The sequence below is a fragment of the Onychostruthus taczanowskii genome, unplaced genomic scaffold (assembly GCF_017590055.1).
Source record: "Onychostruthus taczanowskii isolate IOZ18803 unplaced genomic scaffold, ASM1759005v1 scaffold15, whole genome shotgun sequence".
In the NCBI taxonomy this organism is placed as follows: Eukaryota; Metazoa; Chordata; class Aves; order Passeriformes; family Passeridae; genus Onychostruthus; species Onychostruthus taczanowskii.
In genome coordinates this window covers 11,280,706-11,296,762 of record NW_024498685.1, presented here as the reverse complement: position 1 = coordinate 11,296,762, position 16,057 = coordinate 11,280,706, and the positions used below count along the sequence as shown (strand labels likewise).

General features: G+C 40.3%; 1 protein-coding gene across 2 annotated transcripts in view; it reads left to right on the top strand.

The window, feature by feature from the left end:
* RERG (RAS like estrogen regulated growth inhibitor) overlaps positions 1 to 12,129 on the top strand; it is a 97,890-nt gene extending 85,761 nt beyond the window's left edge. For both annotated transcript variants that reach the window (XM_041398846.1, XM_041398845.1), the window contains exons 4-5: positions 7,245 to 7,318; positions 8,288 to 12,129. In XM_041398846.1, the coding sequence (XP_041254780.1) occupies positions 7,245 to 7,318; positions 8,288 to 8,695 (482 nt within the window). In that variant the 3' untranslated portion in view covers positions 8,696 to 12,129. The remainder of the gene's footprint in view (positions 1 to 7,244; positions 7,319 to 8,287) is intronic.
* The last annotated feature ends 3,928 nt before the right edge of the window (positions 12,130 to 16,057 follow it).

Sequence of the window (16,057 nt, the reverse complement as noted above, 5' to 3'; positions counted from 1 at the left end):
AATACTGCTTTTTTACAGTAGCTCAACAGACAGCAAAACTTAGGAATGGCAGTGGCTGTTCTTGCTGTAGCTACAGCTGCAAAATATTTTGCCCTTACTTTTGTTGCTCATCATATTCTGAAATGTTTCCCAGATGGGCAGAATTTTCCAGTGTTTGCCTGTGCTCTCTCAGGAGAGAAGGCTTTTTGTTTTACTTGTTTTGGATGTGAGAAAATTCTCACTGGTTAGCTTTCATTTATATTGTCAGAAGTAAGGTGAAACTCAGCTTCACCAACAAACACTTCTTGCTGCAATCAGGCAAAAAGGCATAGCAAAATATTATTTATTTAGGCTTAAATTTATCAGGGATGTATTTCCTACCAAGAACCAACATCTCTTCTAAACGCTGGTGAGGAAATTAAATGAAAACCAAAAAACCATCAAGCCAAAACAACCTATAACTGTTTAAACCTTTGAGCTTGCTCCCTACTTGTTAGCACTGCTCTGGCTTTATTGGTTTGGTTTCAGCATGCCTTGATGAATTCAGTTCCAGGTACCTGCCCACAAATTCTTTGTCTAGCCCAGTAAAAGCTGAATGAGGACAGAACCTATAGGAAAGGAAAAGCAACACCACCTCACTTCTCAAAAAAACCCCATTCTTTACATGCAGCAGAAAAATAATTAAATAATTTACATGCAGCAGGAGGTATCAAAGACATTTTTCATTGTTTTTAGAGTCCTCTTCAAGAAAACTATTCTACAATTTCTTTTTGGAGGCCAAAATATTATTTATTGAAAATATCAACACATCAAGAAAAAATTATTTTCTCTAGACTAGGTTTATATTACCCATGTGTTCTACCTGAAAAGAGGAAATTCTAGGGATGCAACAGAACCTCTCACACCAAGATGAGAACTTTATATCTACTGGGGCTATGTACACACTAGCCATCTACTACTTTCCCACTTAATTAAAAATAGGAAAACATGATAAAAACCAAACTTCTCACTAAGCAGCAACCTGATCAAGTCTCATTCCTCCTGGATTTGTTCTCCATATTCCCCCACTATAGTAGCTGGGTTTATATATATATATATATGTAGAGTAGCTGGTCAGGTCACCCACAAATATTTTCTGCCCATCTCCATGGACCAGGGACAGCCCCAGATCCTGCCTGGTGCAGAGGCTCTTGCCTGCTGATTACCCTGTGCCTCTTTAGGTAATGGATTTTTGTTTTTTTTTGTTTTTTGGGGGGTTTTTTTTGCTAAGGTTGGGATTAAATGTGGGATACGGTATTTCTTGTTCAGACTCAGATGTTTATTAGTTTTTATTTATATTATAGTTTCACAAGCTGTGAGTTCTACAGCACTTAACAAACCAAAAATGGAGCCCTATCTCTCTTTCTACAAGGCTTTTTTACGGATAAACTGTTTAATTAAGAAATTACACCTAAATTATTTTTACTTTTAATTTAATAACTAACTACTCATGGCGTGCAATGTGGACTTTTTAATCTAATTATATAATACTACCTAAACCTATTAAGAAGGAGGTGAAGAGGAGTGACTAGCCACTGCCCTAAAACTTCTGTTTTGCTTTATATGTATTACTATATTCTAAAAGTTTAAACTCTAAAGTTTTCTACTATGTAATATTACACACTTCTATTCAAACTACACACTTATAATCTTAGTTTTATCATTCAATTTTGGAAGCTTTTTTTTTACGGCCTCAGGTCAAATGCAGTGTTCTCTTTGGGGGTCAGTGCTTGTTAGCACAGAAAGTCTAAAATTCTCTGTAATTAGAGCTCTAACTCTTAGGGTTGTGAATAGGGTTGCTGTGCCTCACCCAGCCTTGATTTACATGGAACAGAAACCTCTGAGAGCTTCACTTAGCACTGGAAAAGGCGCTGGAAGCAGCTGAGCCAGCACAGTGCCTCCAGTGCCTCCCACCCGGCTCCTTCTGTGCCCAGCCTTGACCTGGCCACCTTGGGAACACCCGCAGCACAGTCACCAATCTGATTTTGGCAAAGGTGGCCTTGGAGAGGGCAGCCAGAAATGAAGTTTGAGAAGAAACCTCGCACATCGCCCCGTGAATTCCAGGAGCAGCACCCGCTGCGTGTGAAGTGGGCTGGAGGCTCCAGACCTGGGTTAAATATCTCTGCCAACAAGTATTTTCTCTCATCCATGTTTGGGTTGAAATTTGTAGCTTGACACGAGTGTTTGTGTAGCTTGACAGCTGCACTTTAAGAGCACACAACACACATTGGGAGTGTACAACCTCCTGGAGCTTTTCCTACCCTGTTTCCTGACTCTTGGACAGCACAACATTGAAGAGTCCAAGTCTAATTATCAGTCACAGAGTCACATTATTTTTACTAGTTTTTCTCCTTTTACACATGATAAAAATCATGCAATGGCCACTCATGGCATCTTGTTTGATGGAATTATTAATAAATAACCCCACTTTTCTCATTTGGGGGTCTGTGATATTAATGAATAGAGAGACACATGTATGCTGCATTAGCATTAGAAATATGTGCTAAATACACAAGGTACTGTGTTATACTGTGGTACTGTTCTTGCTGTAAAACCACTGGAGGTGGCAAAATAAAAACCTTCCTGTAAGGTAAACAACAGAGGGAACACAGCCAGAGGCAAGAAAGAAAAATGAATTCCACTGTGCTTTGAGAAACGCTGGGGTTGAGGAAAGAAGAAGGCAGGAGAGACATTCTGAGTCAGGAGGATACACTCAGCTTACAGGGGCTTTCTAAAATGTGAAAAGCTCCTGCAGCAGCAGAGAAATTCAGAAGGGGACAGACCTCACCAGGGCTGGGGCAAGGAAGGGTTGGGAGAACACCACCAGAGTTAATAATAATTTTTTTTTTTTCCCCCCAGTGGGCTGTCAAAGTCACTGTTCTCAAACGTGACAGACAGGTGGCCCTGATGGGTGTCAAAGATTGCAGGAGTAAATGAGTAGTGAGGTACCAACAAAACCACCCCAAACAATAACCAAGAACACTTATTCTGTTAACAGAACTAATTATGGGGAGTTTTAGTCTTTTAGACATTGCCATCCGACAGGACTTTAACCATGATTTTAAAGTTCATGTCTATTAACTGAGGTTTTTGGTCTGAAAACTTTCCTGTAATCAATACACAAAAAGTCTTGGGATCTCTTGAATTTCTCAGATCCACCTGTCTGAAAACCACCATTAGACCAAAGTTTCTTAAAGCATTTTTATCTGGCCTTGTTTTAGTAACCTCTCTTGACCAAAAAAATCAACTAAAATACTGTATGGAACGAGAGGTTGTGTCGCTCTGTACTTAAAAGCATCCAAGAGACCAGGCTAGCTTAAGTTTGCCTGTAAAATATAATTGCTCCATCTCACCTGATTTACCTACTCCTAAAAGCAAGAAACACCTCCATGCAAATATTATGTTCTAGAGCTATGACAAATTCCAATATATATTGGTGGTTCAAAATAAATAAGTATTGAAAACAGCTTTTTACATCACTAAAAGCTTTTACATCACTGCAAATATAACTCAAAATCTAGAAATTAATTTCCAGATAATAGTTTTTCTCTACAAACTACAGTATTCTGGAACAAATACACTCATAAAAGCAGGATAGTCCTGGACAAAACAAAGGCTTGAGAGATGGCCGGCCAAGGCTCATAGGCCAAAACTCTGTTTAAAATGTCACAGTAAGCATAGTGCCAGGATGTGATATAATCAAGCTGTGACTGAATATTTCATCCATAGACAGTCTGTGGATCATGGGCTTCAAAATTTTCCCTAGAAAAGTAGGGTTTTTTCTGTATTTTTTTAATCATACTGCTCAGAAGAATAGAGATATTTGTAACATGCTTATCAACACCAAGAGCCCCCAGGGAAGATGGTTTTGTCCCTGCAAAATATTTTTTTCCACAATTAATCAGCAGGTGTGGTCCGTTGATTAATTCATTAATTAATGAATTATTGTGGCTCAAAACCAAACCAACTGCTGCCACTTTCCAACATGTTTGTCAGGCCTTTTGACAGCTCTAAATCTATTTGAAATAAACTTGAATTTTTCAAACAATGGCACCATGAGAACCAAGAGTGCTCTGCACTGCAGGAGTGCTGGGGGATTTCAGCTTTAGGACCAGGAGCCACTCTGAAATCTGGCATCAGCCTTCAAAGCCACACTCATCACACCTTTGAGCCTCTTACTGGGAATATGACTGGAAGCACAGCAAGAACAGCTCAGATTTACTTCTTTATATTGAAGCAGAGCAAATAAATAAATCAATTTCCACAGCACTACCAGATTCAGGCAGTCTTCACAGCAGCTCCCTGGCTCTGCTCTGAGTTTGTTGTGAGCAAAGCACATCTCTGGTACCTGTTCCATCTCTGAGGGCTTAGCCACATAGCTGGAGATAGAATAAAAGGCAACAACTGGTGCAAAGCCAAGTCTGAAGTGAGAAAGTTGCCTAAAATCATCTTGGGAGCTGCTGGTAGAGTGCTGCACCTTGTTTTTTTTCTACTTAACCCTGATGATGCAAGCATAAGACTTTTACAGCCTGGATTCACCTGACCAGTTTTGGGCTTCCCAGTACTTTTGAGGTGCAGTTTATTCCAGGAGAGAGCTCAGACAAGCTATATCCAGCAGCACCTATTTTATTTCATCAACTCAAATAGGAGTCAAGGGTGCTCAGCTGAGACACAGGCACCTGTGTTGTCTGTGGTTTGTTTCAGTCAGGGCTCCTGCAGTTATCTCAAGCCCTATTCTCTGGCTGCATGTCTCAAAAAAAAAAAAAAACCAAAAAAAAAAAAAAAAAAAAAAAAAAAACACACAAAAAACACACACAAAAAAAAATAAAAACCAACAAAGAAAAGAAAGGCAGTGCCACAGGGAAAATGATACAAATAAATCCCAAAGCCAGGCAATATTTTGTGATGTACCACGGGATCAATATGAGCAGGCTGGAACTCACATCTTCAGGGCTCATAATTTACAAGACAACCAGATTCTTCAGATTTTTCTGTTCCCTTGAAGGAGAAGCCATGTCTGTGATTGCACCAAAAATGCTTTCAACCTCCAGCTGTTTTACACTTCTCATTAAAATTCACCCAGCTACCACACATTCCAGAGCACAGGAGCAGACACACATTTAGGAAGATTTATTTACATGAATCTGACCTAAATCGGTGCTACTCATCCAAGATCAAATTCCATTCCAACATGAGCAGCCAAAGCAAGTTAAACTTGCAACATAAAGTGCTGCCAGAGTCCTATTTTGAGAAGTTAAGTGTCATTTAAGATTCATGCTGCTTTTGCACGGGGAGCAAAAGTCTGTTCCTTGAGATTTATTCTCCCATTTCATAGGGAGAACAAATCTCAAGGATTTTATATTTTTATTATTATATATTATATTATTATTATAAATTATTTTTTATTATATTATTGTAAATTTCATGGGATAGCCTACCCCCTCCTGCCTCCTGAGGACATTTCACAGATATGAAATGTCTCCTGAGGACATTTCACAGATATCCTGCAGTCGTGGCTGGGTGAGCACTTTCTCAGGTTCTGTGGAAAAATTCTCAGCAGCCACTTGTCAGGCTGGGCCAGATGGTTGAAGGCACATGAGCACTGCAAAGCCCTAGCAAGTAAGGAGCTAAAATCACTGCTTACTCAGAGTAAGTAAAATCACACTGCTTACTCCTGCACAGCACCCTCCCCCAAAGAAACAGAGCAGAAGTTCCTAAATAACCTCGAGCATGGAGTACTACACAGGGAATCCCAACCCGGCACTGAACACTGAAATAACTCATTGAAGGTGCAGCTCTAACACCAAACCAGAGTTTCCTGCTCTTTCTGCATTTCCTGAGGGAATTGCTGCAGCCAGGAGGCTGTGTGGAAGGCACAGATTAGACATTCCACCAAGGGACTTTGACATACCTCACTCTGTTGTGCATGTATAGCCTCAGGATCACAAAGGGAGACTCCAAGGCCTTCAACAGCCTGGAGACACCATCCAGAAAGGGTATTTACAGCCTTTAAGAAAGCCAGTCTTCATGACCTCAAACCCTCCAGCAAGCTTGCTTGCCATCTGCCCAAGTAAATTGACCATTTGTCCCTATTAGAGACAGCTGGGCTGTTAAAGCTATTAAGGTGGCACAGGGAGGGAGTGAATTTTTGGTTTGGGAAGAGGCTGTTTGCAGCACAGACAGCACTGAAACATTCGAGGTGACATTATTAAAGGAATAACGAGAACAGGCATTCGCAAAACACCAGCCCTTGCAGAAGTTCGAGTTAAAGACATGTGTTTCCTAAAAAGATATCCTTTGTTCCTATCAAAGAGATTTGCACCAAATGAAAGAGTTGTGTCTCTGACAATGCAAAGCATTCATAGTCACTGGCCAGACTTTTACAGCATACATATTTGTCTTTTGATATAGGACATCTGTGAGCTAGCAACAGTAATAAATCTGAATGTTAGCACAGATAGTTTTCCACATTTTAGGTCAAATGCTATCAAATTTAGCTTATCAGCTTATTAAGATAAACCAATCTGCTTCGTCATTAGTTTTCTGATTAGTTGCTTTGTTCCAAAACCTGGGACAGTAAATAGGGTTGTTGATTTCTGTTTTTCCATGATGTAAATGCTTAATGCCCACTGGTTACCCTTATAAATCATAAACAGGGAAATCACTGCTTGATCCCTTGCTAGAAGAGGGGAATGTGATGATTTCAGCATGTTTAGAACACGCATTCCTAACATACCTAACTGGTCTGTAATTTTTTCACAGTATAAGGCCTGAGCTTAGTTGTTGGGTTCCTTGATCTGCAACCATACTGGTTTTGATCAGCAAGCTATGCAGTGACACTCTGTTGAGCTGGATACCTTGAGAGTTGTGGTATTGTATTCCAAAGATAGCAGCCTTTCCTGGAAGCAAACAAGAAAAATGGGATACAGCTTTGCAGAGCTCTGTGCCACAGCAAACTGTCCTTTGCTGGGTTCAGACTCCAGCATCCTCCAGGCTTTTGCAGGTCTAACCCACGGGGAAGTAAAGAGAGGTAAGTACTGCTGTTTTAGAAAAGAGGACTTGAGTGTGCTCCAGGATGGCTGGAAGAGCTCCAACAAAGAAAATTTAGTCAAACTGCATGTCACGTGTCTGCTTTTGTGCTGGGAGATCTGTGAGGAAGATAAAAAAAAAAAAAAAGGAAAATTACGTGCTTTTAATACGTTTCCCTACGTGTGTTCTTATTTTAGAGTCGACATACCGTCACCAAGCTACCATTGATGATGAAGTGGTTTCCATGGAGATACTAGACACAGCTGGCCAGGTGCGTGGGTGCATGTGCTGCTGCTATCCAGCGCCTTGGCTGGGGTGTGCAGCAGGGCAGGAGACTGTGCTGGTGGCAGCAGTGCAGGGGCTGGCAGGTGTGCCCTGCTCTGGGGACACAGATTTGCTTCTGGGCAGAACCCCTTCTCTCCTCCCCCGTGCTGGATCCAAACCTTCTGCAAGGGATCCTGCTTGGAGGAACAAACAAGTCAAGGGGTTTACTCTGGGGGTAAAATTATTTTGTTGTCCTGCCTTTTTATTCAAGGCCAGCCCAGAAAGCAGGTTCAAAGTCACGGTCTATTTCTACAGTCAAGTGATGAGGCTTGGCAACTTCAGCCAATGATTCCCACTAGAGTGAAGAGCAGATTTGTCATAGTCAGGTCTCCCTTTTAAAACATTGCAGGTGAACATGCTGCACAGGCCTAGGCAGGTCTCAGCACTGGGTGAAACAGATCTCCTGTGCCACTGATAAAAAAGGTGATGTGAGCAAAGTATAGAGCAAAGCAGATGCACGCAGCTTTGTAGGATCAGCACCTCTCTGAAGACCTGCTGTCTTCTTCATAAATCACTCTTCTGAAAGGGATTCTGCTTGGAAGTACAAACAAGTCAAGGGCTTTACTCCGGGGGTAAAATTATTTTATTGTCATGCCTTTTTATTGAGGGCCAGCCCAACAAGTAGGCACAAAGTCACAGTCTATTTCTACAGTCAAGTGATGGAGCTTGGCAATATCAGACAATGATTCCCACTGGAGTAAAGAGCAGATTTGTCATGGTCAGGTCTCCCTTTTAAAACATGGCAGGTGAACAGGCCAGATAGGTCACGGCACAGGGTGGAATAGATCTCCTATGCCACGTGATAAAAAAGGTGATGTGAGCAAAGTACAAAGCAAAGAAGACGTACACGGCTGTAGGCCTGCTGTCTTCTTCATAAATCAAATTCCTAAGGCATTCTTCTGTCTTTTTTGAACAGGAGGATGCCATTCAGAAAGAGGGACACGTGCGATGGGGCGAGGGCTTCGTGCTGGTTTACGACATCACGGACAGAGGCAGCTTCGAGGAAATGCTGCCGCTTAAGAACTTGTTGGATGAAGTCAAAAAGCCCAAAAACGTCACCCTGATCCTGGTGGGGAACAAAGCAGACTTGGACCACTCCAGGCAAGTCAGCACGGAGGAAGGTGAAAAGCTGGCCACGGAACTGGCGTGTGCTTTTTACGAGTGCTCCGCTTGCACGGGAGAGGGCAACATCATGGAGGCGTTCTACGAGCTCTGCCGCGAGGTGCGGCGCCGCAAGATGGTCCAGGGCAAGACTCGGAGGCGAAGCTCCACCACCCACGTCAAGCAGGCCATTAATAAGATGCTCACCAAAATCAGCAGCTAAAAAGAGCTCTCCTAAGCCAGAGAAGCGTTTTAGAGCGTATTAGCTTGGAGTAGGGATGGGGCAAGCAGAGCGCGTTTAATGAGAAGTGGTCAAAACTTTGCAATGAAGAAAAAAAACTACAAAAAGACAAACACCGCCACTTTTTTGAGTAACACGGAATCATACTATTTTCCTGTTTTGAGATATATTTAGCCACACTGCTTTTGACTACTGTGGGGGGGGAAAAAAAATCAAACACCAAATGAACTCCAAATGACTAGACAATTGTGGGGATTGGCAACCAAGAGAGAAAGTTCTGCTTCTACGTGGCTAGCTCCAATCCCCTGCAAGTCAGTAGTGCCTAAACATCACTTCCAGCCAGACAGCTGCTCAGTAGCCATTGGAGAGTAAGATTCAGCCCTCAGTCCATCAACAACCATCACAACTGGTGTTCTCAAGGACTGAATATGTGTAGAGACTTCTGTGTTGAAACAGAAAGTTCACCTGACACCTTCACCAGCTCTGAGTTGGCTCATTGTACGCTTTCACTCCTTCCTTGTTATTTTTGTCAAATCCATGAGTGTTGATGTTCTTAGCAAGGTATGCAAAAAATATAGGAAAGGTCTATTTCCTGGAGTGTTTAGCCAGCTAGACACACATTTCAAGAGAGCTAGAGTTCAGCTGCTCTTCCAGCTCCTCTGAAACTGTAGAGTTCTCCAGAAATAATCATCTAGTCCAGCAGCATTTCACCATTTCCCCTCAAAGCATTGCACTGTGCTTGGGGAAATGGGAGTATGTGTGCTGGGAAATCAAACTGAAAAAAAAACCTCAAAAAAACATATTACTATTGATTTACCTATGGTTAGTATTTAGATTTTTTTTTTTTGGTCTTTTTTTTTGATTCAAGTAGTTCCTCTTAGTTAGTTTTATACCGAAGAACTGAATCGTTGGGAAGGCAAGTATTTAAAGTCTAAGCCCAAATGTAAATCAGATCTGAATGGCCACTATCATATCAAAAGACCATAATATTCAGCCATTTAAACTTCCAGATTCTGCTTGGAGCACTCTAGGGCTCAAAGCAAAGCAGGTTTTTTGTGACTTTTATCTGACACAATGAAGCAGAAACGCATTTTATCAGATTTTGGTGCCTGGGATGTCCAGTGCTTTCCTTCTCCCTCATAATCTCATTCAAGCCAGCTGCCAAGTTTTGCCTCCTGTCTAGATGGTTTCTTAACTGTTAAAAGATGCAAGAACCAAGACTGGAAGCTTTTAATTCAGATTGTGCTGGTCTTCCACCTGTGGTGTAACTTCCCTTTGGGCAGATCAGGCAGTCAACCACAGCCAAGGGTTGGGATGACAAATTGGCAGTGTTCTCCTTTGAGGAACAGCCCCCTTGGAGCATTTGCTTACAACTTTACTCTCCACTGCTTTGTACTTAATGTGGGTATTTGCGAGGAAATAAGTCCAAAAGCCTATCAAATGCAAATTGCCACAGGTGTAGGAAAGTGAGTAAATCTAGCTGGCTATCACTTTGTAGAGCTTTAGGTAGCCATATAAGTGGTGGAATAGGCTGAAGAGGCAGATCTGTATATCCATGTGAACAGAGAAAAGTTCCAAATTACGACTTCTATCAAAAGTATTCACTTAAAGATATTTCACCAAAGTACTTTTTTTTTTTTAACTTTTACCTAACCAGCAAAGAACATCACATTCAGATGTATATTTTAATATTTTGTTTGTGCTGTTGTTTGTTTTCTCTGCTTCTGTATTCTAGGTGGTAAAAGCTCATTTCACTGTCCTGGAATGTCTGTATTTTGGTCCTCATGTTCACGTGTGCTGCTGTCCATCAGCTGGACACACTGCAATGGAAACTCCACCGTGTGCTTCTGGGCAGGGGGTTCTTGCAACAGGCCTCTGTGATACACTTGTTCCCAAACTACTCATCATATCATTAACTTTTTTTAAAAAGGAAAAAAAAATTGGAAAAAAAAAGAAAAATAGAGGTTTTGACATTTTTAGTATTGTAGAATCAACACAAGTGTAAAAGAGCGAGCTAGTGCCTGTTCACAAACCAGAATTCTTTAGCTGAGAGACTGAACTTGCCAGCAATCTAGTTACATTAGGAGCCAGAGTGAGCATTTGCAAGTTGAAGCACTGGGGTTCTGTTATCTTTCAAATCAGTGCTGGTACACGTATCTGAAGTAAACAAAATCCTTACCTGCAATCCCATGGCAACGTAGTCACGTCTTTGCTTTGGCATGCTAAGCAATTGGTTCATCCCTCTTAGAAAACCTCAACAGTTCTTTTATCTGAAAATCCTTTCTTGGGGTTCAGGTTGGAGCTGCATTTAAAATACAGAAAGGTTCTAAATGAATGACAAGAGAAAATAATTAATCATATTCATAGGAGGAGAGTTGAGAGGAAGGAGAGGCTAAGTTACAGCCCTCATACTTTCTAAAAGATTTCCAGCAAATTGTATCTTCTTTAATAACATCTGTGTGGGTAAATTATAAAATCCTGGTGAAAATAAAATGTTCCGCTGTGCAAACATCCCTTGTTACATAAAGAACCTACAATAAAAATAGTAACACTCCTTTACAAAGACTGAAAACTGCCAAACAAGATAAACACTTGGTCAGAAGGGAGGCTGCCATTTTGTGACCTTTCCTCCAAAACAAACCTCTTTAATTGCTCCTTAATTTTTTACCTTGGAGCCTGTTCTGTTGATATGCATAACACAGCATTAAATGCAACTTGATCTACTGTTGCTCACCATGTTGCAACCTATTACTGGATATGTTATAAATCTGTCATATTCCCACAATGTGTAAATTGAGCCCAAAATTGCCCAAGCATTGAAAAGGCTGAGTGCAGCATGAATCCACATTCAGTAGCCTTTCTGCAGCAGACATCAACAGATTAAATTCTGTCGAATTTTGTGTTCAATTTTCTCCTGCTGCTGTTTAAGTGTGTGTATGTGACACTAACATTGAATTTCTCTCCTCTGCCATTTCTGCAGAAAGAGGATGGGAAAGAAGATAAAAACAGGGAGGAAAGGTGAAAGGGATACTTGTTACCTTCAACAAGTTGATTGTCATTTATGAAGTTTTTTAAATATTTATCTTCAATTGATGAAGAGTTAGTCATGCCCGTGCTGCAAGACCTGGATCAGGACCCAAAACTTCCCTAGAACTTTGAGAATCTTTGTATCTGGGGGTTTGGTGCAACTGCAGATGGAAGTGAGGATCAGCCACTGGGTTTGCACCTGGATCCAGACAGGTTGTCCCCAACCTGGGGATAGTTGGATTTGGCAGTTTGCTACAAGGCTAGTTGATTTTTATATATATAATGATCTGTATGCATTTTTACATTAAAAATATGAAAGCTTGTGCTTGTAGATAATATAAAAGAAAGAAAATAAAAAAGAAAAAGAAAATATAGTGGTTTTTGTACTGGACTCTCACATATTGATCTTCCATTAGATGTCTCCAGTGTTCCTTTCAGCTATTAAGGGGCCAGTTCCAAAAGCCCTGGTTTGGTTCTTATTTAATCTTTATCTACGGAAAACAAACCGTGAATTTTACCCAAATAAGCGCTGTAAAATTTGGATCCTTTTACTTGGACTTATTTGGCTGTTAGTCCTGGAATAGAGAAGTCAAACAGCATCTACAGTGAGGCACAGCTCCAAATGTCCTTGCTAACTATTTCAGGTCTGATGAAAAAAGTTACAGGGTAATTAACTAACCCCCAAAAGCTGTCCTGCCAACTAAATAACACAGATCTTGATCCCAAGCTTCTGAGGTGAAATCCTGGGATAAGAAGTCTGGGAGATTTATGCTGGTGGTTTGGACAGAGGCAACTTTTCACCTGCTGCCAACTCTGCCCGTGTTCCAAGGACAATGCACTGTTAATCTGAGGAGGAGGTGCATTATTTGTACCTTATGAAAGGTACATGATATGAATGGTAAATAATCAAACAGAGTGTGGGTATTAAGCTGCAGCAGAGGAAGCTTCAGCACTGCAGAGGGGAGCTGTAATCTGTTCTTTTCCCCCCAAATCTGGGCCAACCAAAGCATGATGAACAGGAGTGGGGTACAAGAATGTCACAACAGGCAGAGCACTGCATAAAACCTGGGTGCAGGATTTGGGCTGGGAGGTGAAACATCCCAACACCAGTCACTGTCTGCCTCTGGAGCACTGCAGAGCAGCCTGGAGTTCTGTCAAGCCACAGAACATTATTTTGCTCCAGTCAAAATAATGTCTCCTGCAAAGTTAAGTAGCTGCAGTCATAAAGGAAATGCATAAACAGTCTTGGGGTTCCTTTTATCTTTTTCTTTAATGGCTCAATACATATGCAAATCTTAAGAAGAAAAAGAAAAAGAGGCTTTAATTAACAGAGGCTTCTTGGCATTTTGATGTATCTGCCTTTATGCTCTTTGCAAAATTAAACCTGCAATGAAAACAGTGTCATGTTAGAGACTCCGGTGTTGTGCATTTTATTTCCTTTACAGATGCCAGGCACTAATTACCTCAGGCTATGAAAATACAAAGCACAGCTTGTCCGGTGCTGTGCAGGGTTTCTGGGAGGTGACAATGGTGGGAGGCCAGCTCAGCCCGGTTTCTGCAAGCCCCACTGCCCGTGGGGAAGGCTGTGAATGCAGCAGGAGGAGAGGTGGCAGACACTGGGGCAGGGCTCTGCTGGCTCTGCCAATTCCTCTCATCCACCCGAAGGATTTTCTCCATTTTCAGCTTAAATAAACTGGCAAGAAACACTAATTCCCCACTACTACTGGCTGTTAACAAACCCAAGGATTTAAGGGGAGTTTGGCCTTTTTTTGGACTGGTCTCTTTCATCTCCAGCTTGATTCCCCAAAGTAACATCTGTGTTTTGCTGTTTCTATCATATTAAATGAAGTAATTTTGAGTTTTGTTTGGTTGTTTGGTGTTCTTTTAAAGAGTAATTGTCAATAAACTCTGATACCCATGGGCAAAGAGGCTGTATCGCTTCTCAGAGGTCACTCTCACAAGGATGGATATTTGCTAATGCTGCTGGATATGAATTATTCACACTGAACACAGCAGCTCTGAAGAGTTGGAAATAATTTCTTTTTTCAATAAGGGAACCTCTCATCATTGTAGTACAGATGGCTGTGTCAAGTACCAGTCCTAAACCAGACTGAAATATTCTGCATCACTAGGAGCAGCCATGACCTGTCATGAAATATCAACATGCAGGATAATAATAAAAAGAAAATTAAAAACAATTTACAGGCAGACTTCAAATTATACCTCACAGAAAAAACCTGCACATTCTTTCCTTTTAAATTTTATGTGGTATCAGGAATTTACAGAACCTCATTTCAAAATCCAGCAAGTTCTGGAGGCTAAGAATGTATCAGTAATGTAAAAAATAAGGGTTTTTATCAAACTTCTCAGTACAGTTCATTTAACTCTCCACTCTGTTTCCTCTAGCTTGGTCAAAGCCATCATTACTACAAAGAATATCAAAGAGACACAGATGGAACTTTTTATATGAAAAAAAATCAAATTAAAACCCCCAATAAATAACCCCAGAGGGACATAATCCAAATAAAGGTTGAATTGTCATTTTCCCAAAAAGCAACTGTAAGATTCCACCCACCACTGCTGGTACGCAGGTGATCTGACCAAACTAAATAATCAGCCAACAGTGGAATATTTTGAGGTTTTAACTTGGATTTCTTTTTGCAAATCTAACTGTAAAGAAATAAAATTATTATTGTTCAACAGACATTAGGTCTGGAATTTGTAATTGATGCCAGGTTTTTGATATCCAGCTTTTAAAAATCAAGAGGAGAGAAGAAGAGAGGGAAAAGAAAAAGAAAACAGAAAAGGGGAAGAGAAGAGGGGGGAAAAAAGAGAGAAAATAAAAGAAAATAAAAGGAGAAAAAACTAGTTTTAAAAAGCCCAAATAATTTTCTCTTTGTTCTTAGGGTTTCTCTGTGCAGAGCTTCCTGTAGTTCTGCAGTTCCTCACCAAAGCCAGTGTGAGGACACTGAACACTGACACTTGCTGTCCAAAAATCTTGTCTCTCCTAAGGACAGATACAATCCAAACCACATCCATGTGAACATTCAGCTCAATTCCAACCTGGGATAGAAGTCTACATCTACTTCAATCCAAATTATTTCACTTTTGCATTCAGGGTGTATTTCTCCTCTTTGGAATAGAATTCAATTCTAAAGCAGTGAGTGTTATTAACAACATAAAATACACATAGTTTTACTATGTATCTAAAATAAATCCATAAACAAAATAATGCTTTGTCTGTGAGAACTAAAGAAAGCAAAATAGCATTAGCTAGTTCTGTAAATATTAAACCTCTTGTAAAAGACAAATAAGTTGCCTGTAGCTTATTTTCTCTGTTTTTTCAATATTTGAAATAACCATAATAAACGCAAAAAGCCTGCAACTTCCTTTAGGGAATTTCTGTAAAGGACAGTATTTCTTTGCAATAGAGTTAAAACATTCAAGTTTATAATTCAATAGAAAATAGAAAATGTAGCAGAAATTACAAAGAGTTATTTTAGAGAGGCAGAAAGAGAGGGAAGAGATAGAGAGACATCCTCAGGCTTCCTAGACAAGAATCTAAATAAAGTTCTGTGAAGGACTCTGACATTTTCATACAGTGATGAGCTGTTACCTGAAGTTTAAACTCAGATTTAAAAAAGTAATTATTACTGCAGGAAGCAAAGAAGAGATGGATGAGATGGTGTATTTTGGTAGCAACCATCAGATCTTTAGGTTAGAGTTGTTACCACTCGGAAGCAGGGTTGCTATCCTGGTTTCAGATAATTTTCTCCAAGAGAACCCACCACCACTCTAATTTTCACCAACAGATGTGAGCAGAAAAGAAAATATTTTAAAAATTAAAACAAAAATTTTTTTTAAAAAGGTGGAGACTGCAAGATCACAATGTTTAATTTACCTGTGTAACCCATGAACATTTCCTGGGGTTTTAGAAATGGCTGCAGACAGAAATTCATAAGCTACATCCATAAAATGGCAGAAACAATGTTCTTCCATGCCCCTTCCAGGTGCTGGCCCTAAGTTTTCTCCACCAGATTCTGGTCTGTTTTAATGCCTTTGTCTTCTTCAAGGAAAGACCTAAAAATTGTTGGTGCAAAATTTAGGGATTTTAAGTCAGTTTGGTTTTGGTTTTACATTGAAACACTTAGAAAAAATTTCCAAAAAAAAAAATCCCCACCACGCTTTTATTTAGATTACTGTGATGATCTCAGTGAAAATATCCCAATAACTGCTTAAGTGGGTTATTTCTCACAACTATTTTAAAAAGAAAGCTAATCCAACCATTTTTCTGTGAGCTCATACACAATTTAGTGT